General features: G+C 34.1%; 1 protein-coding gene across 6 annotated transcripts in view; it reads right to left on the minus strand.

Moving 5' to 3' along the window:
- LOC106674418 (phosphatidate phosphatase LPIN3) overlaps positions 1–27,594 on the minus strand; it is a 43,351-nt gene that overhangs the window by 7,870 nt on the left and 7,887 nt on the right. The window contains exons 1-11 of one of the 6 annotated variants that reach the window (XM_024228574.1): positions 18,994–19,090; positions 6,912–7,099; positions 6,050–6,228; positions 5,743–5,947; positions 5,346–5,570; positions 5,178–5,272; positions 2,673–2,747; positions 2,148–2,305; positions 1,907–2,080; positions 1,717–1,843; positions 1,437–1,656 (exon numbers count right to left, since the gene is read on the minus strand). In XM_024228574.1, coding sequence (XP_024084342.1) covers positions 1,437–1,656; positions 1,717–1,843; positions 1,907–2,080; positions 2,148–2,305; positions 2,673–2,747; positions 5,178–5,272; positions 5,346–5,570; positions 5,743–5,947; positions 6,050–6,228; positions 6,912–7,099; positions 18,994–19,030 — 1,683 coding nt within the window. In that variant the 5' untranslated portion in view covers positions 19,031–19,090. Of the gene's footprint in view, positions 1–1,436; positions 1,657–1,716; positions 1,844–1,906; positions 2,081–2,147; positions 2,306–2,672; positions 2,748–5,177; positions 5,273–5,345; positions 5,571–5,742; positions 5,948–6,049; positions 6,229–6,911; positions 7,100–14,203; positions 14,532–18,993; positions 19,092–27,594 lie in introns of those variants that run through there. The other 5 variants (XM_024228578.1, XM_024228577.1, XM_024228575.1 and 2 more) reach the window with 5 other exon arrangements.

Raw genomic sequence — 27,594 nt, forward strand, 5'->3', positions numbered from 1 at the left:
TCGTGCAGAGGCAAACCTATGGAATTTGCTTCCTTGGGAAATACATTCTGCTTCTTCCCTGGCTTGTCTATGGTATCTCAGTTTAAAAAAAAAGATATGAATCATCTCATTTGTGTCTTCCTTTCATTTGTCCTTTTTACTCTTTTAGCTTTTATTTCGTAATGTGGTTTTATCATTTGATTATAAATAAAGTAATTCATATTTTAAAGAATATACTATTGTCATTACTGTTTTGTATATTTTATTATATGTTTATTATGATTATTATTGATCTTATTATTATTATTATTTTACTATCTTTATAAAGCTACATTTATTTCTAAAATATGTAAATTTAAGAGGGCTTAAAGCCCTATTTGTATCTTTAAAATAAATAAAACAATACACATATAAATCAAGATTGACTAGAGAATAAGGTTGCGTTTGAATTGCCGAGATGAATGTCCATGAAGATTGAACAGCATCCCGAGCATTAGCATTGCTAACGCCTCCCACCGCGTCAGGAACTCTAATGCTGAGCGAACACAAAATTTTACGTGTTAGAAATCTTGTCTAGATTCTAAACGCCAAGTTTTGAACACTCGTGTAGAATAGGTTTTAATTAACATATTTAAAAAATAAATTCCAAAATGTGGAGGTCTTGATTTTCTTTGGATTCTTCCCCTTCATAACCCTGGATAATGGAGGTTTTACTGAATAATAAAATGACCGAAAGAAATTAAATTGGAATAAAATCTATTTTATCACAAATCCATTACTCAAAATAACAAGCTAATTTTATTACTGGAGGAAGCCAAAATTGCGTTTAAAATGAGCATGTATGATTCAGCTCGCTCAGTCCAGCATAATCGCTTTGGTTTGGGCTCACCCGGTTTACAGTGTATAAAAGTACATGCTAATACATGTGTTTGTTCCAGCGCATCCCAAACTCTCTTGGCTCGGCCTGCACTGTAGAATGTTCATGCTTTTTCTTATAAAAAGTTTTAACTGATCGTGGCACCATAAAGTGAGTCAACTATTAGCACAAAGAAGCATGAAACAGTTGAAAACAATGGCCTTAATTATTAGGAATAGCACCAGAGTTTTAACAGTGGTTAAATAAATACCTAGAAGGACATTTGGTTCTACTTAGAATTTTCTGAGATCTTTTAACTAGAATTTGAATTGCAAACTTGTTTAAGGCTTGTAAAAATTAATTATTAATAGATAATAATTTAATTTTCAACAAACAAACACCCTGACCTGACCACTCGGCTACATGGACCCATCAAAGCAGTATAATTTACAGCTAAAATGTGCAATGTACAATTTGCTTGGAATCGACAAAATTGTATTCAGCATTTACCCAAACTATCCTTTTAATGATTCAATCAGTGGTAAAATGGGTGGGTTCAATTAATGGTAAAAAAAATGGGAGTGGAACAAGCACCGCTTACCTGAGGCAAACCCTTATGATAGACGAACATTGACAAGATAATTGGTGCAGCGGTGTGCCAAGAATATAGTTTTCCATCAATCCTCACCACCAGCTTCGGATTGTTGAGGTGTGCGAGTGGGTCCTGACAAAGGTCGTCATAAGAGATCATGTTGTCATTGAATTGCTCGGAAGTTGCATTAGCACCAGCTGTCGAAATCGCTACATCCTCAGGGCACCACCTTAAACAAAATTCAAAAATTTGATAAAGACATTTTTATAGTACTTTGTGTTTTACATACTTGTGGTGTTCGAAATCACTATCGATCGACTTAGGTCCACAGATTGCACCTTCAACACTATGAGGTGACTGAGGAAGCGATGGCCCATTTCCTGATTCAGTATCTTCTTCACGTTGTTCGACGTAATCTTTAAAACAAAAGTTAATTGTTAATATGCTTATTTTCTGTTAAGCAGAATTCTAATTACTACCTGAGTTATTAGAAGTGTTATTTTGTTTATATGTAGATGGGAAATACAAAGCAGCTATTTCAGGGTCTTCAGAATTCAATTCTGACAGATAAATCCCTTCAGATTCATTCTTGTGCCTCATATGCTTTGTTTTCTTCATGAAGCCCAGCATGTTTTGCAACATCCATTTTTGTGCTTCAAATAAATTTTGTCATTAATTTATTTGCTGTTATTTATTTAATTTTATTCAGTTAACACTTACATTCTTGTTTGTTCTCTTCATTGTTTGGTGAGGTCGGAAGCTCTCCCCATCTCCAAGACTGAGGTTGATCTTCGTTATTGTTTGACTGTCCGCCTTCTCCACCAGTGCGTTTCGTTTCAAACTCACTGTCACTTTGTACTGGTGCAAAATCTCTTGGGCTATAAATAATTTAAATTTAAAAAATAAATTTTATTTTGTGGTTTAACACATTAATTTAAAACACCGAGCAAGATTCAATAAAACTAAATAACTATTGAGATAAAAAGTAAGATTTTTATTCATGAACTAAAAGATAAGAAAGAAAAAACAACCAAAAATTTCTTTGGAGTGTTCGACCTAGATCAAAGCTAAATGTGCATAAATGAAAATTTTAAAAAATAAAACAAAAAAAACTGAATTTATAAATTAAGTATATAAAATATTACATTTGGAACAGGAAAATACTCTTTCATGCTGCACTCTTATCAGAACCATGCGATGGAAATAATAGCGTAATGGTATTATTTAATTAGTGGAATTAATTACAAAGCATTGATGATGTGCGTGGCATTCAGCAGTTGAAAACCGGGGTCCAACTCGCTCTCACCTTCTTTCTTACACCTAAACCATCACATATCATCAGCCCCGAGAAAACATGTTAAAGACTTTGTTACGTATCATAAAAAGATTTGGAAGTCAATTATGTTAATTTTCAACATAAATATTGGTTGTATTCAGGATTAAATTAAGGAATCAAAAGCCCTAGCACTTGAGATCTTAGAACTATTCAACACACTTAAATTTACAAATGGCATACTTCCATTGAATTAGTATTAATTTAAGCCTTCAAAAATTATTTGTTTATGAAATAAAATAAAAATAAAAAAGGTTCTGTAGGTCTTATTATGCAGCAAAGAATCAATGATTGAAAGCATAAACTGAATACAAAATGTTTTGAATGGGAAATTTCTATTCTATTGAACAGCTGAAAAATTTTCAAAGTGCATATCCACGATGTTCACTAACAAGCAGCACCAAAAATTAGCTTATCACATTAAAAAAATTACTGGAAAGAACTATTTTAGTGCATGTTCATTTACCAGTGAAATGTCTTGTCTTTCAAATATGTTTTTGTTTAGTTATCAAATTAAGGCAAAAAACTTCATTTAGGGGGTAAGGTGGTTAGTTTTGCATAAAAATATACACTACAATACGTTATTGTTAAGTTGAAAATATATGTATGTACATCATACAGGCTTATGTAAATTGCAGGAAGTCTTTCACAGTCATCACGATGTGTTTTTTCTCAACCTTCAACTTCTTTTTTCATGTAAACCCGTCTTAAAAGTTAGCAAGTTTGCAAGACCCACCTTTGGCAGTCAACAGTTGGAAGTATGCATCCTCCAGATGCTTCTGTGCCCCCTCCAGAAGGAGCCTGTTTTTAAAATTTGCCTTTGTATCTTCTTGGATTAAGATGTTTTTCATTATCTCTTTATAATTTGTGGAAAAACGGATAAAGGACAGCATTCCAAATTGTTTACTTCAAAGATTCATGGAATAATTTTTTTTAATATTATTTCTTAATGATGAGTTCAGAACACAGATTTTTGCATTTAAGAATGTATGCATTTGAGAGAAGCGTCTGTGGCGAAAGGATAAAGCTAGATTTTAGTTATTTCATAAACAAAAATTAATCAAAGCATACAGAAACAAACTGGATTTTCCCTGGATGGATAATGGTACTGTTGGAAAAGGAAAACGATTAAAGTTTGGATAGAAATGACGAATGATCGTCCGAGGAGTTTAGCAAATTGTAGGAGGAGCCAGGACTGGCAGAAGTGAGTAAGAGATGCATACTGCATCGAGAAATTTGGGAAATGTTTGAATTCCCGGAAAGGTTTTGGAATCAAAATGCCATGGATAATTAGTATAGTAACTTTTTGTAGGTCCATTGTGGTACTAGAAATATTAACTAAGGCAGATTTGGTGGAAAAAAATGTTAAAAAAATATGTACATTCCCTGCTCAGAGCTTAAAAGATTCACATACTCCCTAAATATCTTGGCAACTGTCATTATACAAGTCATACAAACTGGCATTATCAGACAGGATCTACATTAGAGGAGGAAGCCCAGTTGGATTTGAGCCTGGAGAAGTTGTGTTGAAATTTTAAAGCCCTGTACAACTGTACATTATTTTTTCTTTCTTTTAAAAAGGTTTGTGAGCAGAGGTGAATTTAATAAAGGTTTTTTTTTAACAGCTTATTTTCTTATCTGGTAAAAAAATCCACCCCCTTGTTATTTGTTTTAGGTAGTTTGGGTTTTTTATCACGAGATTTTATTTATTTATTTAATTTTGGCATTTTTGTTATTCTTGCTCAACTACCGTGGATTCGTAACAAAATTTATCACCAATTGTGTGAAAGCACTACTTGTTCTTGAACCTAGTGGAACGCACCTTTACATGCATGATTGTTTAGTTTTATGATGACAAATACAGCATTACTTTTTAAAAATACTACTAAGTACTAAAAATTTACTCTCAGAAATAAAATAAAAAATCTATGATGACTAAACTAAGGAGTGCAAATTGTAGTGGGAATAAAATGTGTATAAAATCTAAGAAAAGCATAAAAAGCAAAAGAATGAAGAAGCTGCTATAGATAAAGAAAATGTTTAATTAGTTTTGCTTTCTTTGAAAAAACATTGAATCATGAACAATTTAAAAAAATAAAAAACCCACAGAGACCCTTTTCTATGCAGTTTATTTTTTTGTTAATATTAAAACATAAAATGGAAATATGCTGAACACAATAAAAACTTAGTTTTATTATCAAACAAAATTTTTAATTCTTCAAATTAAACTTTCAAAAGAAACGTATTTAAATAATAGTTTAAAAAAGGAAACTTCCATCCTTTAGTTAGTATTCCATTAAAAAGTGTAATAAGCAAGCAATTAATCTCATTTTCTCAAGTTTAAAATAATAAGGAGATTATCCAAAAAATTAAGGAATATGTGCTATTATTAAATGCTTGATCATTATGAAACTCACCTGCTTCCTGGTGTAATTTCTGTGTCACTAAAAAAATGAATGTCCCTTTCCAATTGCTGGGGAGTTGTGGGCACATCGATGGCTTTGGATTCATCCTGTTTAAACATAATTCATAATTGTATTCATGCTACCTTCGGCAGGCGTGTTATTTCATATCTAAAATCCCACCTTTTCAACAATTGTGAGCTGTTGAGCTCCATCGAGATCCTCGATTTGGAAAATTACTTCACCATGGCATGTCTTGTCGTCATTCATCTGACTCCCACTACTCGCACTCCCTCTTTTCTGTGCTCCTTTTTTCTTTGTTGACTTCTTTCTCCGTTTGCGTTTGTTATTGTTGCCACCCCCGATAGAGCTCGTGCTGACCCTTTCATCCGCAGATGGTGAATCCTCCTTTTATATTAACAAAACAGAACTCAATTTAAATTTTGTTGTTGTTTTATTATTCAAAAATAAATATAGCAAATGTTGTATGCTTGAAATAGAGAATTGGCAACAAAACTTGTTTACTCTCAGTTCAATAATGTATTTTCACCTTGGCAACCATAATTGCAATAACATGTACCTTGTTGAATTCATTTCCAGTGCTTTCTTGACTAGAGTTTGAAGTTTCTGGATGTTGCCCTGGTATCGGCCTGAACTCTGTTGTACTCAATTTGCGAACAATTTCATTGTCCTCTTTGGATAAAGTTTCAGCCCTAAAAGTCTTAGGTGTGCTAGAACCAATATTAACTATTTCTTTCTCGCAGTTTTCTTCTCCTTCTTCATACCTGAAAATAGTTTTTTTTTAAACATATAAAAAAAGAGGGAAAGGGCTATTGCCTCCTCTTTCTGGCAGAATATCAAATTGTATTATCAGCGCAAAACTCTACCTGGGCCAATCTGTGTTATATCTGTAGTCCTCTGGCGGGATGGGTGAGCAGGCCAAATGCGGGGGAATGTGACCCTCTTCACCTTCGCCAACCTCGACCTCCTCGACAAAGAATGCCTCGCCGGATTCCCCTAACTTCATGTGAATATCAACCGGTTCACCATTTATCTCAATGTCCACCTGAATAAAATAAGGGTTTTTTGTTCAATATTTCAAGAAACTTTATTAGATACTATGTGAATTCTGAATCTGAACTCCATAATAATATGATTTAATTAATTTTTTTTTTTTAACTCCAAGACCTTGGTATTTTTTACAAGATTGCAATTTAAAAATAACATTTTGTTATCTTGCAAGACAGGAGGGCATTAAGAGTAAACAACCATAGGGTTTCAATTAATAACATTAAATGAGATAAATATTTGAAGATTTTCAAATTAAATAATCATTAAATTCTTAAAGTAAATATTAAATGGCATGTTTGGAACAAGGCCAATTGCATAATAATTTAAATGAATGAGCTTATCATTTGATTTTAACCTATCGCACTAACAAAAAATTAATCTTTTTTTTAATTAAAAAACTCTTACTGCAAGCTCTATTGCTCACAGAATTTAAGTGTTTCATTCAATCATGTAAACCTTTAATGAACAACAACAAAATAAAATTAAGAATTTTTTTTTGTGATAAAAAACAAGAATTATGCAACAATTAAAACAGCACTATTTAGGCATATTGCCATTTTGGCAAGTTTAAAGAACATATTTCAAATGATTGTGCAATGCCCTGAGTAGTTGTTGTTCACAGGGCCTTGGAAAGTTCATGGCAAGGTGACAGCTAACAAGGGGAAAATGAGAACTTACAATTTTCTCTTTGCTCCTGAGGACACCCATTTTCCCAAAGCGGACGTGAAACGGTGAGCATGTGTAGGATCCATCAGGCTGCTCAACAACAACGACATCAATGGCTCCAGTGAGTGTAGCCGCATTGATCTCATTGTATATGTACTTGCAATTATTTATCACCTTACCGAGGTAATTCATTTTCAGGCCTGAAAATAAACAAAACAGTTTTAAATTAATATTATCATTAACAAGATGCAAATAAATTAATTCTTGTCCCAGCTCAATTTACAACAATATATATTCGTAATTAAACAGACTTTTAATATATCCACAAATAAAATTTACATAAATTTTCTTTGCTTGGGATTTTTTTTTAAAATATACATACAGGGTGTACTGTAAGTAGATGACACACCGAAGACAATGAAACTATACCACCAAAAAAGTAGTTAAATGCCACCCACAACATATTTCTACCTCAACCCATTCCAGATATATGCCATTTTAAGGTTTTTTTGCTTTTTTTTTTAGAAAACCACGTTTTTTTGTTTCCCAACTTTTACAAATTTTTCCAGTGGTGTCCAGCACACAGTGGATGATATATAACAAACAGGTTGAAAAAAAATTCTGAAAATGCTGTTTTATTTTCTTCATATAATTTGTCTTTATGATGAATGTGTATTATTTTTAATAGATGTTTCATATATATGAGTACCATAAACATATAATGGAGATATAAAATTATTTAAATGCAATACTTTTTTATTCAATAGTGAGAAATCGTTTGATTCTTGAAAGGTTTTATTAACCAGTTTACAACCATTACCTAGCGATAAATTTGATTTTGTAATATAATCTGGGGGGTAATTAAAAGAAAGATGAGGCAACTAAGGCCGGAACATCCCTACTAGATAGGGTAATATATTTATTCCAATTAATTATTCTTTTTATCTAAGATTTTTGGTTGAGATGAAAAATTAGTGCCATGAGTGGGATTTGAACCCACGACCTTCAGCTCAATATGCTGCTACTCCAGCCCCTTGCACTATTGTGACCAAGCAGAAGGTCATGGGTTTGAATTCCACTTGTGGTACTAATTTTTCATCTCAACCAAAAACCTTAGATAAAAAAATAATTAATTAGAATAATTAATATGGTCAATCATGACCACTAAGCAACTACACTTTTCATAAAAAGTAATTAATTAAGGTTTTTATCTCAACTAAAAACCTTAATTAATTGAAAGATATTAATTGGTCAAGCGGACCACGAAAGTGTGGATCAAAATAAAAATTAATTATAATAACAACCTATAAAATAGAATAACAACAGCAATATTATCACAATAAAATAATATAGTTTTTTATGATGTATTGTTTTGTGTCCACAGTATGTTTTGAATGTGAATGTATTTATTAGCGTGAATGTGTACCTTAAGAAGGCCAATGGTCAAATATTGAGATTACTCCATCTATCCTTAATTAGATTAGGTATGTAATGTCAAGTACTCCATCACTCTGAGTGAATTATATTTAATTAGTAACGAGTATATCTAAGAGTGAGTTAGAGTTTGAATGGGTTCGAATTCAGATGGATTGCATTGAGGGCTGAAATGACCTAATGTTGATAGCCCAACTACAGTGACTGGACGAAGGTCTGACCCCAGACTGCCAATGCCTGGGGTGGGTGATTCTTGAGGGATGCTGGTAATTTATTGTAAATTACACAAAAGCCAGAATTGCTGGTGGGCTGTAAGAAGTGATATGTGTGCTATACATGCATATGCATAGCTGAGCTTATATAAATCACTAATTATTCAATTATATAATAATTAAACTTGTAATTTTAACATAAGCTAGTTTGTAATACCCATGAAATGTGCAAGCAAATATGGAACATAAGATTTCACATGTTTGATTTATGACTACAGAATAATGAACCAGAAATGTTGTCGTTACTGATCCTATTGATCTGTCTATCCTCACTGAGTTGATCTGTCAAACCAATTTCTTCATTTCACCCTCTTCACAGATAGTTAAGATAACAAAATCTGGAAACACATCTGACAGGCAACTCAGCAAAGACAGGCAGACCAAAATGATCAGTAATGACCAAATTTGAAATTAAAGAAAATGTTTAAAATCCTATATCAACATTGAACTGTATAATTCTCAATATTTCTGAGTTGTAATTCTCGATCGGTTGTAAGTTCAATAATTATAACAGCACTTTTACTACTTCAGTATGAGGTATTTTTGAAATTTCAAATGTTCATAATATGTTAGCATACTTAATCTCCAGATGTGTAATTAGGTAGATTAGATTCACTGGCATAGTTATTGTTCTAATAAAACAAAGGGAAATGTAAGGTCAGTGGCAAGCGAAATTTTGTACTGCCTTCACCTTGAAAGTAAAAACAGCATATTTGATTATTTCATAGAGAATTTAAGGAACCATTTGTTGAAACAAAAATGTTTATCACGTTTTACTTTTTTTCTTTTTGACAAAAATTAACCCTGATATAATAAATATCTATAATATAGATCTATTTATCTATTATATCTAATCAGAAAAATAGATAGTTCTTATCTCTCAGTTATGAATGGCAAGTTTAAATGTCACTATGTGATGTAGTATGGACCACTGTTTTTAATTTCTCTTTTTCAATTTTTTGAGCCATAGCTTATGTATTTGTCCAGCATGTAGACGAAAGTTGCTCAAAGTGTCCCATTTAACTGAAGGACTCAATTTCCTTGGCTCTATACAGAGAACGAGTAGGAATGAAACCTCCTTATGAGAAATGTGTTCGAGGATGGCTGTGAGTCTTTGGATCCCCTATTGCAGGTTTTGGAAGTAACAGGGCTGTTTTATTGAATATAGAACGCCGCTGATGTCTCATTTTGTGACCCTTTTCTGTATAGGACAATAGAGTGAATGAGTAGTGTGAGAGGACCGATGATGGAATATTGATTACCCATCGATCCTCAATTAGGTTGGTGTAAAGGGTAATGGATGAATCTACCACCCAACTTGAGTGAATGGTTTGTAAATATTAAAGAATGTATTTAAGAATGGTTGAGAATGTGAGTATGAGTAAGTTTAAAAACTGCATCTATTGGGAGATGAAATGACCTAGCTATTAAGTTCCCTTAAAAGGAGACATTGGCATCAAGGTAGATAATTTTATCTTACAAAGATCAGTCCCTATTCAAACACCAGGTAGGATTTAAAAAATTTCAAATGGTTTCACAACTATTTTATTTTTTGTATGATCCAATTGAGGAATGAGACAAAATAATTGGCCCAAACTATAACCAGGAAGTATATTTGTAGATTTGGGTTCCATGCCTTCTGACTTGGCAAGTGCTTTTCATTCTTACAAACTATGTCACAGCTAGAATTAGTAATTTTAATTAATAACCCGTTAACACATTGGTAGAAAATTGTTCCATTTAAACAGTAATGTTTGGAAATTTAAACAGGGTAATGTGAAAGATAAAATAACAGAAACACCTGGAAGACCATCCATAATGAAAGTGGATCCTTTATTGTCATGTATAAGATGCAATCAACATGATAACGTATAAGAAGCCAAATTGATATTTTATCATCTAGAATAATTAATGATTAACTACTTGCTTTGGTGATTACATTAAAAAAAATTAAAAAACGTGATGAGACTGTACTGAAACTGAAATGGAACACTGAGGTAATGTAGCACCAGTGTATGTGTTAATAAGAAACTTATTTTAAACAAGCCTAAACTTGCTATCCTGGAGTAATTTAAAAGGAATATTTGCTGTGATTTGTAAAAAGTTTTAGACATAAAAATGGACTGAAGCCTTGAATAACTACAATTTGTATTCAAAAAGTGATATTAGTGAGATATACAACAAAGCTCTGTGATAGTGACAATGGAAACCCCTGTGAGGTCATACAACATGAATCAATCAATAGAAATAGATTTAATGTTCACGAATAAAACTATCCTTTTATACAACTCTTGTAATCTTGAAGTAAAAAGTACAATCATTGATTTATAAATTGTTTTGTTGGTAAAATTAATAGATTGACAACCTGAAAAATAATAATTTGAACACATAACAGAGATGGAGCACTGAGACCATGCAGCATGCACCTATTATACATAACATATAACCAAATAATTATTTTAAACAAATCTACACTTGCTATTCTGGAATAAATTAAAAGAAATATTAACTGTGGCTTCTAAAAATGCTCAAATATAAAATTAATGCTTTGAGCCATAAAAAGCTACGAATTATACTGAAAAATGTGGTAGATCAGTGAGACTTGACTCTGAGATGGTCCTGGCGGTGTGCAATGAGAGTCAACACTTTCACTGTTATGTATATGATGTAATTTCAATCAATTTTAAGGGGTCGTCGGAGAGGCTCTTGCGAGTCAAGAGCACGACCGGTAGATGGCCCTCAGAGAACCTGAGCAGGAGAAGAGGGATCGTACTCACCCGACTGAGGATTGGCCATACGTGGTTGACACATGGGCACCTGTTTTTGGGCCAAAGCCCGCGCAGGTGCCCCTTATGCAGAGAAAGGTTCCTCGATGTGCCCCACATAATAGAGGCGTGTCATGCCTTGGCTCCATACAGAGAGCGTGTAGGTATGCTGCCAGACTTAAGAAGGGTTCTCGAGCACGGTAGTGAGTTTCAGTCCCCTGTTCCGCTTTTTAGAGGAAATTGGGGTTTTTTATTGTATATAGTATGTCTTATGTGTTGTGTCTACATGTTTTGTCTGAGTGCATGTATTTATTAGCGTGAATGGTGAGGGTGAAATATAACGCCATCATCGCCCCTCGAACGATGAAAGCGAGTGAGTGTGTGTTCAGGGTTGATGGCGGAATATTTATAAAAGTACCCCATCGAATCCAATCTAGTTTAGTTTAAGTATATTTCGGTGGAGGAATATCAAGTACTCCACCAACCAAACGGAATTAGTGTACTGTATGGATGTATTTATTTGTATGAATATAGTGTTTGAATGGGTATAGAATATAGACTTAGTTAGGGGCTGAAATGACCTAGATGTCGGAAGCCCCAGCCAAAAAAAAATAATATAATAATTTTAAAAAAATATAAAAAAATAAATAAATTTTAAGGAAGCTAAACTGGTTTTTGTTATCTTGGAGTAAAAAGAACAACTGTGAGATGGAACACTGTGGCCATGAAGTATGCATTAGTAAAAGATTTAATCAAATAATTATTTTAAACAAATCTATACTTCTTGTTTTGGAGTAAATTAAAAGAATACTAGCTATGATTTCTTTACAAAAATAAAATAAAATAAATAAATGATTAAAATAAATTTGATGTTTCAAGGTCATAAAAACCGATTTGCACTGAAAAATGTCATAGATTAGTAAAATTTTGACACTAAAGCTCTGTGATAGAGAGAATGGAAACCCTCCTTAGGTAATACAATATATGTCAATCTATGTGCCATGTAAGATTTAAGAAGTATCAATGAATTATCGATAAAAATTAATGGATTGATGCCCTGGAAAATTATAATCTATAAAAGAAAAAAATTTATGGTTTGGTACCTTGAAAAAACTATGAATACCTACCTTGAAAAATGATTATTTGTACTTAATATGAATGTAGTTGCTCAGCGAGATATTGATTTAAATCTCTGAGATAGCGACTCGACCTTTTATGAATATGTAGCAATGTGATAAATGTTAATACAGCTTAAATTATTTTTGATATCATAGAATAAAACGGACAACTGTGAGATAGAACATTGACGTCACATGCAGCATGCATTGGAATAAAAATCTATAAAATAATTAATTTAAACATTCGCAAAACATGATATGCAGACGAGGATGATTAGAAACAACCAAACTACACGTCCATCACCTAGCAAACTTCAGGAATAACTCTAATCTCTTTAAGATCCAATAAATAAATACTTTAAAAAAACTAAAACTATTTTCAAATAATTAAGATTTATACAATTTGTAGATGTAAAAATGAACAGATTGCTGCCTTGAAAAACTAATATGTGTGCAGTTGCTCAGTGAGATATTGATTTTAAAGCTTTGAGAAGAGACATGAGTCAACTTTTTTATTGTTATGTATATAACTGCAATTTAATAAATTTTAAGGAAGCTAAGCTGGTTTTTGTTATCTTGGAGTAAAAAAGGACAACTGTCATGCATCATGTACTGGAATAAGATTTAATCGAATAAGTATTTTAAACATTAGCAAAACATAGGACAGCCAGACCAGAATGATTAGGAACGATCAAACTACATGATCATCACCTACCAGACTTTAAGAATAAATCTAATCTCTTTAAGATGCAATAAAATAAATATTTTAATAAAATCTAAACTTGTTTTTTTTTCTTTCTTCAGATCATTAAGATTTGTAAAATTTGAAGATGTAAAAATTAATGGTTTGGTACCTTGAAAAAACATTATTTGTACTTAATAAGTTGCTCAGTGAGATATTAATTTTAAAGCTCTTGAGATGATCCTGACAGGTGCAACATGAGTCAACACTTTTATAGTTATGTAAGTGATGCAATTTAATAAATTTTAAGGAAACTAAGTTAGTTTTTGTTATCTTAGAGTAAAAAGGACAACTATGAGTTGGAACACATGTCATTCAGCACGCTCCACTATAAGATTAATCAAATAAATATTTTTAACAAATCTAAACTGCTATCCTGAAGTAATTTGAAAGGTATATTTACTGTGATGTCTAAAATTTTAAGACGTAAAAATTAATGGATTGAGGCCTGAAAAACTATAATTTGTAATGAAAAATATGTATGGCAGCAAATAAGAGATAATGAATTCTAAAACTAGGTGATAAGAAGCAAGTGTCATGCAATATGCATCAATCCATTAATCCTATTCGGAGAGTTTTAAGATAAATCATTATTATAACGGCCAAAAATCAGAGTACCGAGAATTTTGAAGGGCTGGGGTTGAGTCATCTTAGTGGCCGACCTTGACAGAAGCCAACTGACAGTCGATTCACATGAGAGAACATTTTGTGCCGAATGGCTTCTGTCATGTAATGTCAGAACAAAAAAAACTATTACACATGTGAAATATCGCAATATGAAAAGAGATCCATACCGAGGCGTTTTATGGAGAACATGAAATCTAAACTGTAAGTATAAATAAATATCGCACGACTTATTTTTGTACAGAGAAAATTTATAAAGGTCGAAGGCAAGAGGCTTTAATTGAATTTAGTGGTGAAGAAAAAAAATGTCGATTGTGTTTGAAAAAAAGATGATTTTTTGTTTACAAACCTTTTGTTTGTCGATGGGGCGCAAAGGGATAAAGGCGAGGGCAAATTTCATGCAGGGGCCTCTAAGCAACTGACCTACGGGAATGGCCTGGCCGTTGAGGGCGGCAGGACGCAGGGTCGTTCTCGGATCTGTCCTTAAGGGCGGCTATCGCCCTTGTCGTCGGCGAGTCCTCCCTTTCAACTGTCTTCTCCCGAGGCGCGGAACGGGGCGGATCGCCGAGGACGAAAACGGCCAGCTGAGGAAATCGATAAACGACGATCCGGAGTCACGGAGGGAGGCGAGGACGCGAGAGCCGTCTCTGTTGCTGCGGGACGGCCGCGATCATCCGATTGCTTACGATTACGACTCGGCGGAACTCGACCCATCTGCGCTGCCCATCATCTCAGCTGATCTCGCGCATGCGCTGCCCAGAACCCGGGGCCGACTTACAAACTCACATTTACAACTTTCTCATTTTTCCATTTATTACACGGATAACTGGCTTTTTCAATAAGATTTTTAATAAATTGCACTTTTTTACCGAAGCTGTTGCTTTGTTGAGATATTGACTTTTTTTTAACCCCGTTGGCGGACGATGCAAGGCGAAAATTGAGTCGGACTCTCCGTTTTATTGATCGACCAACCCGGCTCCGTTCGGGCTTGCCCTACTCACGTACTCGATGATATTCAACCAGACTATCGCTATCCAGAAATCGAGCGAGGCGAGTCATGGGTTTTCCCGAACATTGAACCCCATGACATAGGTGTCTTCGTGCTAGTCATTTTTCCGTAATCCCGTAAAATCCGATTAATACGCATATTGGACTCGACACTAAAACGAAACTTTAAACTTTTCGATAATAGATGGAAAAACTGTAAAACTGATATATTTTTGATCCTTCGATAAAATTAGTCTGAATTAAATAGGCTTAATAATTAAATCCATTATGTTTAGTGGTCTGACTGACCAAATTACTTCTTTCAATTAATTATTCTTTTAATGTAAGGTCTTGGTTGAAATGAAAGTCTTAATAATATAGTTGTACATTTAATTTATGATTGTGATGACAAAATTGCAGAGCCGCTGGATTCGAACCCGGGACCTTTACCTTACAGTGGTGAGCGCCGAGTCAACACCTAAACCGATGCGGCCACCAACGCCCCTAAATTGGTGATGTTTAAAGTCACAGTAAATAAAAATGTTCATGGAAGTTTTGTAAGCGTTCGCTGCAAAGGCAAAAAAATCCTCATGGTGTCTGAAGAGTTAAGAACTATGTTGGTCTGTCCTATCCTCGCTATTTTGGCCTGTCAGTCGCGTTTAACAAAATCTGATGATAAATTATAAGTGGTAAGCTGTTCACAATGTTTTGTGACTGATCAATTTATTATCTGTTTAATCTTATGGTTAGTTAACAATTAGTGCTACTGTTTAATGGTGTGCTTTATTTGTTTTACTAAATTTTATTTATTTATTCTTCTTAGTTATAATTGCATTGTGTGCATGGGATTTTTAGTAAAAACTTTTTCCCCCAAATAAAAATATTTTTACACCGTTTATGCCATAAACTCATTTTAATTTATAATTTAATATGTCAAAGGACGCTGTAGCGCTTTCCCTTTGTAAACGTTTTCCAATGTATATATCATTAAAAAAAATTATAAATTCAACTATTTTTTATTCTTATTCAATGTTTAAATTCACACTGCAAATAAAAATAGAAAAAAACCGTCAATGGGTCTGACGGGTGATGAACCCAGTAGTTTGGTCATTTCCGATCATTTAGGCTCGGAGACTTTGGTGTATCAGTCGCGTTTAACGAAAGCTGATCATAAATTATAAGTAGAAAGGTGTTCTCAGTTTCCTTAATCTTTAATGAAATGAAAATGTGCATGGAAGTTTGGAAACATTCGCTGCATAAAGAAAAAACAACGTGATGTTTAACCATTGGAGTCTGAGGGGTGATAAAAAGAGAAAGATTTTACCAAAAATATTTAAACATGTATTTAAAAATATATATATAGAAAATTACAATCTAATTTTGATAAATGAAGTGCAGAAATGCCCCGCTGTAGATGGTGCTTTTGTGTGTGTGCGTGCGCGCGCGCGCGTGTTTACCCACCAATGGTATCAGAACTGTACAACTGACGTTGGCGCTTCGTCAGATGTGGATGGATGAAGTTCCTTTCGTGCGTACTTGTTTATGACTGTAAGAAGTTCTGTTCGTACAGACTTCTTGACTATGGAAGACTGAAAAGTAAGAGAAATTACAGAGAGCAACTGCAAAAAAGTGACCTCTGTTTCTCACTCTAGTCCGGTCCTCAGATTTAAAAAATTTCCGCTTATAACCAAATTTACTCGCAGAATGCTTCCCGTAGAAAAGGAATAAAAAAGATACAAACTTAAGTTCTTAATCATGAACAGTATTAAACACTATACTATATAAAAATGTTCACACTGGCGTAAACAGACTGTATTCATTTGCGTGAATGTGCAGTGTGAGATCAATGGGGGTATATTGAAGTACCCCAGCGTCCTTCTAATTAGATTAGATGTATAGTTTGTACGTAAGGGGAGTAAATAGTATGTACATAGTTTTGACTGTATTTCATAGTAAGAGTTTAAGTATGATTAGTGATTATTCGGAAATCGTGGGATGCGGTCGGGTGTAGGTTTCAGAAAAACATTTTCTTTATCGTGCCAACGTTTCGATCTATATTGAAATCATCTTCAGGGCCTTGTATTGTCTGCATTTCAACAAAACGGTTCTCTGATTAATAGCCGATGCGAGTTTCTTCTCATTGTTGGCGATGTCCTTCAGAATACTTTTTGCTTCGTGTTCATATTTAGTTGAAATTTGTTCATAAATCCCATGTTCTTCGTTCTTCTCGTGTAGAAATGTGTCGTGATTAGTGACCGTTAGTCGATGATTATTCGGAAATCGTGAGATGCGGTCTGGTGTAATGTACGTTTCAGAAATCATTAGGTTAACTACATGTATTGGATGCTGAAATGAACTGTCACTAGCCCACGGAATCAACACAGGAATAAACCTACTAGACAATTCTTCTGAACCAAATCATTTTTTCTGGTCTTATCGAATTTAGGACTAGTTGTGAGGAACTGGAATAGATCCTCTTCAACTAGTCGATTACAAATGGTATTTATAATTATCGATTGAAAATAAAATAAGTATGGCTTTGATATTTATAGCAAGAATATCTTATTTTAATTGTTTGAAGTAAATTCATAAAATACTATGTTTTTATGTTGTTTGGTTATTTAGATGTCTATTACAAGAAAGTATTCTTCACAATCAATATGTTTCATTCTTTAGCTAGTAAAAAAGTAATGTAATCATTATTTCTGCGGGGATATGTAAAATGGAATCGTCCTTGTTTTTTATTAAATTCACTGTTTTTCGTGGTCCGTTTGACCAATTAATATCATTCAGTGGTCATTAATATCTTCAGCTCGTGACACTGAATTTTTTTATGTCAACTTAAAACTTTAGTTATTCAGATATCGTGAGATGCGGTCGGGTGTGATGTAGGTTTCAGAAAACATTTTCCTTATCGTGCCAACGTTTCGATCTTTATTGAGATCATCTTCAGGCACGATAAAGAAAATGTTTTTCTGAAATCTACATCACACCCGACCGCATCTCACGATACTGAATAACTATCGATTAACGGTCACTAATCTCTACACATTAAAACCTTAATTAATAGAACTTGTTTTTTATTAAACGACGAAAAGTTCCTTAAAACCTGGAGGGTTGAGCAGGAAGTCAAAATGTTGAAGATAATTTATTATTCCTCGGAATGCAAACGTTTATGAACTAAATGTTCGAAATGTTATGGCTTTTAGTAATTTTAACTAGCATCGATACATTGTAAAAACAAACGCACTCAAATCGAAATTTCGCCTTTAAGACTGAGAGTGAAAGAGAGAAAGTAGTGAGAAAAAAATCGGTTTCTTACAGTCCTACTTGTTCAAAGTTATTCCTAGGTACTATTACGCTCAGCGCGCTTTCACAACAAAATATAACTATACCAATATGTAACAAACTAAATTCGTCAAGATCGTGAATGATTGAACGAAAAGAGTTAATGAAAATAAAAATGCCTATTTTTTTTAAAGGCCGGAACCAATGGAACATTTTGAAAGACTTAGAAGAGTAAGTGGAAAAAAGAACAACTTTTAATCAGGTCTGGTGATAAGACGATAGTACACGTTGTTTGAATAGATTAAAACGACGACTTTTGTGCAATATAAAATGCACAACAAAACAGGTCTCGGAAGTGGGAGGGTGTGCTGGTTTAAGCAACATGGTAAAGTTCATCGCCCCTGCAAACGAAACGATCCTAGAGATGATCGATAAAGATCAAACTGTCGACAGCACTTTATCAACGTCGACACCAAAAAGATCAATATCTTCCAAAAGGGCATTTTGAATAAACAGATTATTTAATAAAAATCTAATTCGCAAACAAAATGAATATAACTTTTTTATAGTTTAGTTCAGAGTTGGTTAGATTTTCAACCTCGGAGAGAAATTTTTATTTAGAACGAAACAGTGGTGTAAAGGTGGTTTTTGTACAAAATTGTTCAACAGAGAAAACACCGAGCCATGACGTGGTAATTATGCGGTTCCTCTTGTCTATTTTCTTTGTCTGTAACCCATTTACCGAGTTTGCAGCAAGACGCAAAATTGGAAAAACTGTATCCAGAAACATTCCACAAATCAATAGAACCGATACAGAACAGCAAAATGTCACTTGAATTCTCCTCTATAAGAAAGCCTACTCACTGTGCTTCAGAAGATCTTGGTACTTTCGAATCTTCATTATATAAGTGTATTATGCGCTTTATCTTATTTCCCCGTCCGGGAACACGAATCAGTTGTATCACTGTCTCACTGTGAGGCAATACTGAAGAGCCCAGTATTTATTTAATGTAAATAAATTTAAAAAAAAGAAGAGATAAGATAATGCCTCAACGATAACCTCTACAGACCTTAGCCCAGGAGACACTGTCCTTCCATTGTTCACCTGTTCAAGAACAAATCGCGTGTTTGTTCACAATGAATAATTTTCTGAAATAATTTATACTTCGAATATTAATTTTATCCGGGCGGAAAAGTAATTGCAAGCAGTGAGTAATAGGAAAAAACGGATGTTCGATTGAACAAGAGCAATGGAAGTTCCTAAGTATGTGCGTTTTCATTTGGGAATTGGTGAAATAAATACTCGGACAATTCACTACACATCATAATTTATTTATTCAACTTTTATCAACAATAAACTAAAAGCAGACAAACAAAAGGCGCCCATAAATTTTCGAAGCAGTACACCTAGACATTTCTATTAAAAAAATCCCTTCAAAATACTTTTCACGAACCAATTGAATTTATGAAACTGGTAGGTACAATTAATCATAAAAAAATTTAAAACATGGACTGAATTAGCGGATTATTTGTATTATTGATGACCAAAAATTTCACACTTTACTCGACTCGTCGGTTCTTTCAGGAATTTAATCAGTCATCAAAAAATGTCAAGGGCCCGATTAACAGTGAGATGATGTATTATCACATCGTGATCATCATTATCATCGGTATTCGCCGAATGCCGCCGAATATTTGCCAAGTCTCTAGATGCTCGTCTTGGCATTCGCGAAATAGCGTGCCCACGTATGCACACATGCGGATTTTCTATAACCTCCTAATTGTTGCGGAAACAGGGAATAAGTATTTTCCAAATGCCGTGGGAGTCCTCATGATGAAAAACGAGGAAACTGTCATTGCTGCAGCTGCGGGTACTATTTTGTACAGTGGCTACAAACTAATTGAAAAAATATATTTAATTATATTTTTATATTTTTAATTATTGCTTTATTTATTAAAAAATTTATGATTTGTAAGAGAAGCTTTCCAAATTATTGGTTCTGTTTCGTGAACATAGAGGAACTCCAAAACTGTTGCATACGGTCATTTCATTCCTAATATGAAAAACAATTGTTATTCTGTAAATTAAAACATCTATACTAGTTAGCAACCGTTTATTAATGAAAAATAAACAGTATTAAATAGATGTACACGATTACTATTGATTTTTATAACAGTTGACAGTAGGTTAAAGGTATGTACAGTTATAGTTGATTCCCGAATGTGTGGATGGTTTGATTGCGGTTACTTAACGAATATTCGTGCCCTTTGAAGACATCGGACAAGAAAACCGACAAAAACCGGCTCCAGACATGAGGTATTCGCCGAATCCCGATTAGTGGGGATGGACGCTCGGCTATTCGCCGAATAACAACATCCGGGGCTCGGCCTAAATCGGTGGATCTGTGGAGTATCCGATATTCCTGCACTACCCACCCATATACACACTTTCGCGCCAATAAATACATTCATTCTACACAAAACACACAAAGAGAAAACTAACCTAATTCGGTGGGTCTGTGGGTACTCGATATTCCGCCCACTACCCACCCATACAACTCACTTTCGCGCCAATAAATACATTCATTCTACACAAAGCACACAAAGAAAAAACTAACCTAGTTTCGTGGGTCTGTGGGTACTCGATATTCCGCCCACTACCCACCCATGCACACTCACTTTCGCGCCAATAAATACATTTATTCTACACAAAACACACAAAGAGAAAACTAACCTAGTTCGGTGGGTCTGTGGGTACTAGATATTCCGCCCACTACCCACCCATACACACTCACTTTCGCGCCAATAAATACATTCATTCTACATAAAACACTCAAAGAGAAAACTAACCTAGTTCGGTGGGTCTGTGGAGTATCCGATATTCCTGCACTACACACACATACACACACTTTCGCGCCAATAATACATTCATTCTACACAAAACACACAAAGAGAAAACTAACCTAATTCGGTGGGTCTGTGGGTACTCGATATTCCGCCCACTACCCACCCATACAATAAATACATTTATTCCACACAAAGAGAAAACTAACCTAGTTCGGTGGGTCTGTGGGTACTCGATATTCCGCCCACTACCCACCCATACACACACACATTCGTGCCGAAACAATTTCTTATCGATTTATATAAACTATAGTTTGACTTATTTATAAGCATGCTACTCATTGCCAAATGTGTACATATGTATTTGTAGCCCAATAATAAAATCATAGCATAAACTCTTTGTATCTTTTTATCCTTATGTCTATTATGGTCGATACACATAATGAAACTTTAAATATGGTAACACTGGGAAAGAAACGTCTCATATATTTAAAATATTTATCATACTTAAAAAGGTTATATTCCCTCTAAAATATCCTCCCCCTTGAATTTTATTTCTACAAGAATCAGAAGAGATCAATTTTGTTTTCTATTTTAAAAATTATTTAACGCATGACAATGGCCGAGGCCGTTGGAGTTGCTCCAAGGACTCCCTCTTCAAAAGTGTTTTCTCATTTAAATAGTTAGCCGCAGTTTGGTCAGATCGTTGTCCCACTTTTAATTGCGTGCCCGAAATGATTCCGGGACATGTCTTTGATCCCGGAAAGCTAGATGGCCCGTGCGGCGAATTCGCAATGGAATTAGTTTTGAGTTAATTCGATTTTATAGGCCGATTCATTTTTAATAGCCTTCACGATTTGTATTCACGCGTTTAATATTCACAGGGTAGAAAATATCTTTCTTTCCGGCACCGTTTACTTTTTAAGTAGTACATTTCAATTATAACACCGTGGAATTTTTGAAGCTTTTCCCTCTCTTTTACAAGTCCCAGATTAGAAGGGTCCACAGTTCTTACAAAACATTCCGCAATTCTCCCTGAGGTAATTCGCGGTGAAAGCGTTCGACTGAAGGCCCCGGTCTCGCGATATTTGACGGAGTGATTTTTCACCGACCGCGGATAACACGTGGAATATTTTTTGTTAATCAATTGAGGACGGACGTGAAGAAGGACAAAAGATCGGACAAGGACGCCACAACTTCGACCACTTCCTCCTTCCTATACTACCTGTAGATAAGTTCTAGTCTACTTAGCCTTGTGTTTTTATCCTCAACTACATCCCTTTATAACATCAAAACAAAACAGAGCTAACCTTTTTTTATTTGCATATTCGTCCTGTTCAAAGAACGTAAAAATCAAGGCTGTTAAACGATATCTGCACGCCCAAAAGTACTGCGATACGATATCGCATAGTACAGAAGTAGAAAACAGAGCAATTAAGATTTAAACAAATAAAAAGTCAAAAGAATACCAGTTATTATTTAATTTTTAAGTAGTTTTTTCAATGATTATATTCTCTAACAGAATTTTTCAAAAAGTTGGAGCAAAACTTGCTTAATTCACGACGTATCGTAACAATAAATGTCAATTATAATTTTTGCATACAGATAATTATCATTGTAGTGAGGAAAAATAATTAATTTTACATCAGACAAATAGTGACATTTTTATTTTCTTCATTTTTATCCACAGTGATATATTGTGGGTAAATGCTAAAATATTTTTTTAATTTTAAAAAAGAAAATTTAGAACTATGTATATTAACATTTTTGCGACACATACTTATGTGCAACAATCATCAATTAGAAGAGGGCAACGTTCGAAATTAAAGTGTTCGTAGACATTTTATTCCGAAAACCTCCAAACGAAAATAATTCTTTCTATATATTTTAGTCGTCATATACGAAACCTGCTAATATTACATATACACATATATAATTTACCTGGAAAGGGGTTCGATATTTGTAAATATTCATCGTCCTCTTAGTGGTGAGCCACCTAAAGGACAAATAATTAACGACTGATAAAGAAAAGAAATGCACTTTTTATTTCACTCTTTCATTTTCTTCGGAAGCAGTACGTAGGGCATCACATGGTCATTGGTATTTCCGACATCGATGGTACTGGAACTGAGCTGACAGACCAAGCATTGGGATGTGCAGAAAGGGATTGATGCACTTGTTTGTAATTGACTTCTGCTACATTTGGAGCAAAAGAAATATTTAGTTTGCAATGTAGGGTGAAGTTTGGTACACATAAAAGTGAGTTAATTTTTTTTAGGACTTTTGGATTTATAGGAAGTTTGAATACTTTGTAGACCCCAAAGTTTGATAACGTAAGTCCATAAAGATTGGAGATTCATGGAGTATATAAATCTTTTAAGTTAAGTGGAACATTAATCAAGTAGTTAAGTGGAAGTTTGGATCATCCGACGAGTAGTGGTGATAATAGGAACGTCTGTTTAGTTTACTCCATTTTTTAATTTTTTTTATTAGGATTGATCCTGCTGATTCAACAACGTGGTAAGCGGACCTGCCTGACTTTGCTGACTTGGTTTTAACCCAGCGATAACATGAATTATTTAATTTTTTTCATACATGTTTTCTAAAATGTAAATCACGTTGTTCACAAGAATTTAACGTGTTCAATTTAAGGCAAAACAAAGAATTTGTGAGATTTCCTCTAGCAGACTGCGGGGTGCTTTATCGTTTCCGATGCGTCCATATTTTTTGGTTTAGGACAGTAGACACGTTTCATATTTTTATCATCTTCAGTGGGTTTTTATACGTGTAGTGTTTGTACTTTATAAAGTGAGTTAAGTGAAGCTAGAGGATGATCCAGGTAAAGAAAGGACTGGGGTTATTGTTTGCGAAGCAGTGGTTCTTACCTACTGTGTCGGCAAGCTTCGACTGGTAAAGATTTTGTTTTAATTAATCTATTTATGTTTAGTGGTCTAATTGACCACATTAATTATTTCAATTAATTATTCTTTTTATGTAAGGTCTTGGTTGAGATGAAAAAGCTAGTGTCACGAGCGGGGGTCGACCCCCTTTTTCGCCACAATGAAAAAAATGGCAAAAAGAGGGAAAATTCGAAAGGTTTTAGGTTGACATGAGGATTGGGGGAATAGGTGTCCGAGTGGAAAGAAGTTTTATCAGCCGAAGGTTGTGGGTTCGAATCCCGTCCGTGACATTAGCTTTTTCATCTTAACCAAGACCGTACATAAAAAGAATAATTAATTTAATTTTTTTATAATCATTTGGCAAGACGAAATTGCAAAAAAAGATAAATATACCCAAATTAAAATATTAAAAGTTTTATTGTTTAGAAATCATGAGATGCGGCCTGGTTTGATGTAGGCAGAAAAACGTTTTCTTTATCGTCCCAACGTTTCGATCTTTATTGAGATCATCTTCAGGGCTCAGTTTGTCATCTGTGTAATTGTGCCATTCTTGCGTGTCGTGTTGAGAATGCCCACGACACGCAAGAATGGCACAATTACACAGAAGACAAGCACTTTGAACCCTGAAGATGATCTCAATCATGATCGAAACGTGGGCACGATAAAGAAAGTGTTTTTCTGAAACCTACATCACACCAGACCGCATCTCACGATTTCTAAATAATTATCGATTAACGGTCACTAATCACCACACATTAAAAGTTTTAATAAAAACTACCATTAATTAAGTAATACTAACGTATTTAATAAGAAATTAATTTATTTTTAAATACATTTTAAGAATAAATTTACTGCTTAATTGTTCTGTTTTGTTTTCTTCGGCAAATCACTTTTTACAATGTAATGATTTCCGGTTCTCTTATCAAAAAAAAGTATTATCGGAAATAGAAACAGTGCTAGCTTATCGAAACATAACTCAAGGAGAAGGAGAATAAGTTTTTTATCTCTTCCGGGCAAAAAGCCTTTCGCGGCTTTACGAAATAAGTGACTAATCCTGGTTTTCCGCATCGTAGATCCAAGAAAGGAACTAATATGGGCGAAATTCCCGACGGCCAGTGCTATTTTTTAAAACATAGTATGAACTTGATTTTTCAATTATATACATACTGCTGTATACGCATACGTGTGTTGTATGCCTTTACGTATCCAATTTTATACGCAAACATACGATGCTTTATCGATCGATCTTACTTTCTGGGTCAGCTTTGTTAGATCGATACTTGAGAAGGGAAATAATCCGATCCGTCGGCCCCAGTTCTATTCCAAATTTTAGTCCAACCGTCGTGCAAAAATTAGTTGAACATACTAAAGGACTTAAAATATTTAGTATCCTACAGGCAGAAAAAATAATCTACTTTCTTACAAATCCGAACCTTTTACCATATTCATAAGCAGTTTTTCAGTATGGAAAGGAGGTATTTTGTTGCTTATACTTAGTTCTTATATATATTACCAAACATTCAAGTGGTAAATAAAAGATACTTGGCACACTTCCTCACTACCAGCACATTTTTATTCTCGTGAGTGTTTTTCACTTTTCCGAAAATAGTATCATTAAGTAGAGAAAATATACACTGTTTTGTTTCACTTTGCCAAGAGTAAGGTTGGAGTGACAATGACTGATCTCTGGCACGTATGCGAAAGTGTTTTAAAATAATACGGAATTATTGGAAATGCAAGTAAATAAGCCGGGATATATATTTATGTACGGAGAGAGAAAGAAAGAAAGAAAGAAAAAGAGAGAGAGAGAGAGACAGAGAGAATCAAAATAGTAAGAGCGACGATGTGAGAGAAATGGGAAAGCAGACAAAGAGAGGAAAAGACATAACACATAAGACGGAGAAAGTGATCGAATAATAGTAAGAGTAAGAGAGATGAAATTACCACTTTGAGAACTGACCGGAGAGATCAGAAATGAGAGATGGAATAAGCAGATTGTGTGACTAAAACTACGGAGAAATACAATTAGTATACTTATTAAGTAATAAGTTAAGTAAGTTAGAGAGAGAAAGTGCTATGTTCTGTGTTCACCTTATTAACCTATAACAGTAATTAGTTGTAATATATGCTCCTGCATCTTTATCACTTTACTTTTCTGCGACCTAGGAGGTGAATTCCTTACACGGTAGGATAAGTCACCAGGCGATGCCCTAGTCATACGAAATTTATATACAATTCGCCCTAGTTGGCAAAAATGGAAGAATCTGGAATTTTTTGTAAGACAATGAGAAATATGTAATTTTGCCTTGTTCTTTAAACAAAAATTTACATTCCGTTTAAAAATGTGTGTGATTATGAATATTGTGGAAAATAGATTTTCAATGGTGTAAAAGCACCAGAAATACTCATCAATTAGCTACAGAATCATCCGATCTAACTAAGCTAATTATAAAACTAGATGATACATCGATGTAGTTATTTATAATAAGAATGATGCTATTGATATATTGATGGTATTATTTAGTTAGTTTTACAAACGAATCAATCCTCAGTGGATTTATTTCAATAATTATAAATGTGACAGTAAGAATTTTAAATAATTTTAGTTCGAGAAGTAGTTTTTGGCAAAAGATCGAAAGCTATTTTGGTACGTATTCGCTGAAATGGTTTTGCACGTGCCGTTCTGGTAAAGGAGTTTTGTACTTTAATATATCTTATTGTAAATAGGAATGTCTTATAAAAAATATATCGGTTTTCCATTAGAAGAGGATAATTTATAAAATAAAAACTACGTACTTAAACGAAAGTGTTTATTGTTATACGATGTCTCTTGTATGCAAATTGTGTTTGGTGTTTGTTTCAGGTTTTTCCTCGTTCCTCAGGAGGAAGGTTTGACACGTAGCCAACTGGCTCGACAAACACCTGTATCCGGTCTCTCGACGAAAACACTAAGAAATTGGCATGGCCGAGCAAAAACATGACCTCGGTTCTGTCTTTAGAAAAGTACAAAATTGTAAAAGTCATGTCCATTGAGCAACGGTGACAGAACAGGGAGAAAAATTCAATCGTCCCAGCACAAATCGCTATTATGACATTCACAGCACTTCCACAAAAGAATCAACAATATCATAATCTTTATAAAATCTAATTAACATTAATTCTACATTATTACAGTAATCGGCTGATGATGCTACGGTGAATATTTTATTTTATCAAAGTTAAATTATAATCAATAATCAGATCAGATCAGAATAATCATCAGATCATTAAAAACTTATTGTTAATCATTTAAGACAATTATATTTTGTTGACAGAAATCTAATACTTAACAATTAAGTAAGGTTTTTAGTTGGGATAAAAAAGTCTGTCACGAGCGGGATTCGAACCCACGATCTTCGGCTAAATTCAAAGCTGCTCTACCACTTGAGCTATCGTGACCTCGATCCACTCGGACACCAACTTCCTATCTCAACCACACCTTTTGAATTTTCCCTACTTTTTCCCATACTTCAAATGTCGTTTAATCTATTTGATTCTCGGCGACAAATGAAATGGCCACGGAGAGGTTTAGTGAAGGTATACTTAATTTAACTTATTAAATTCACTAGTTTCGTGGTCCCCTTGACCAATTAATATCTTTCAATTAATTAAGGTTTTTAGTTGAAATAAAAGTCCGAGTGGCTCGAGGTCACGATAGCTCAAGTGGTAGAGCAGCGGCGTA

This window comes from Cimex lectularius, unplaced genomic scaffold (assembly GCF_000648675.2).
Source record: "Cimex lectularius strain Harlan isolate CLEC.00 unplaced genomic scaffold, Clec_2.1 scaffold305, whole genome shotgun sequence".
Classification (NCBI taxonomy): domain Eukaryota; kingdom Metazoa; phylum Arthropoda; class Insecta; order Hemiptera; family Cimicidae; genus Cimex; species Cimex lectularius.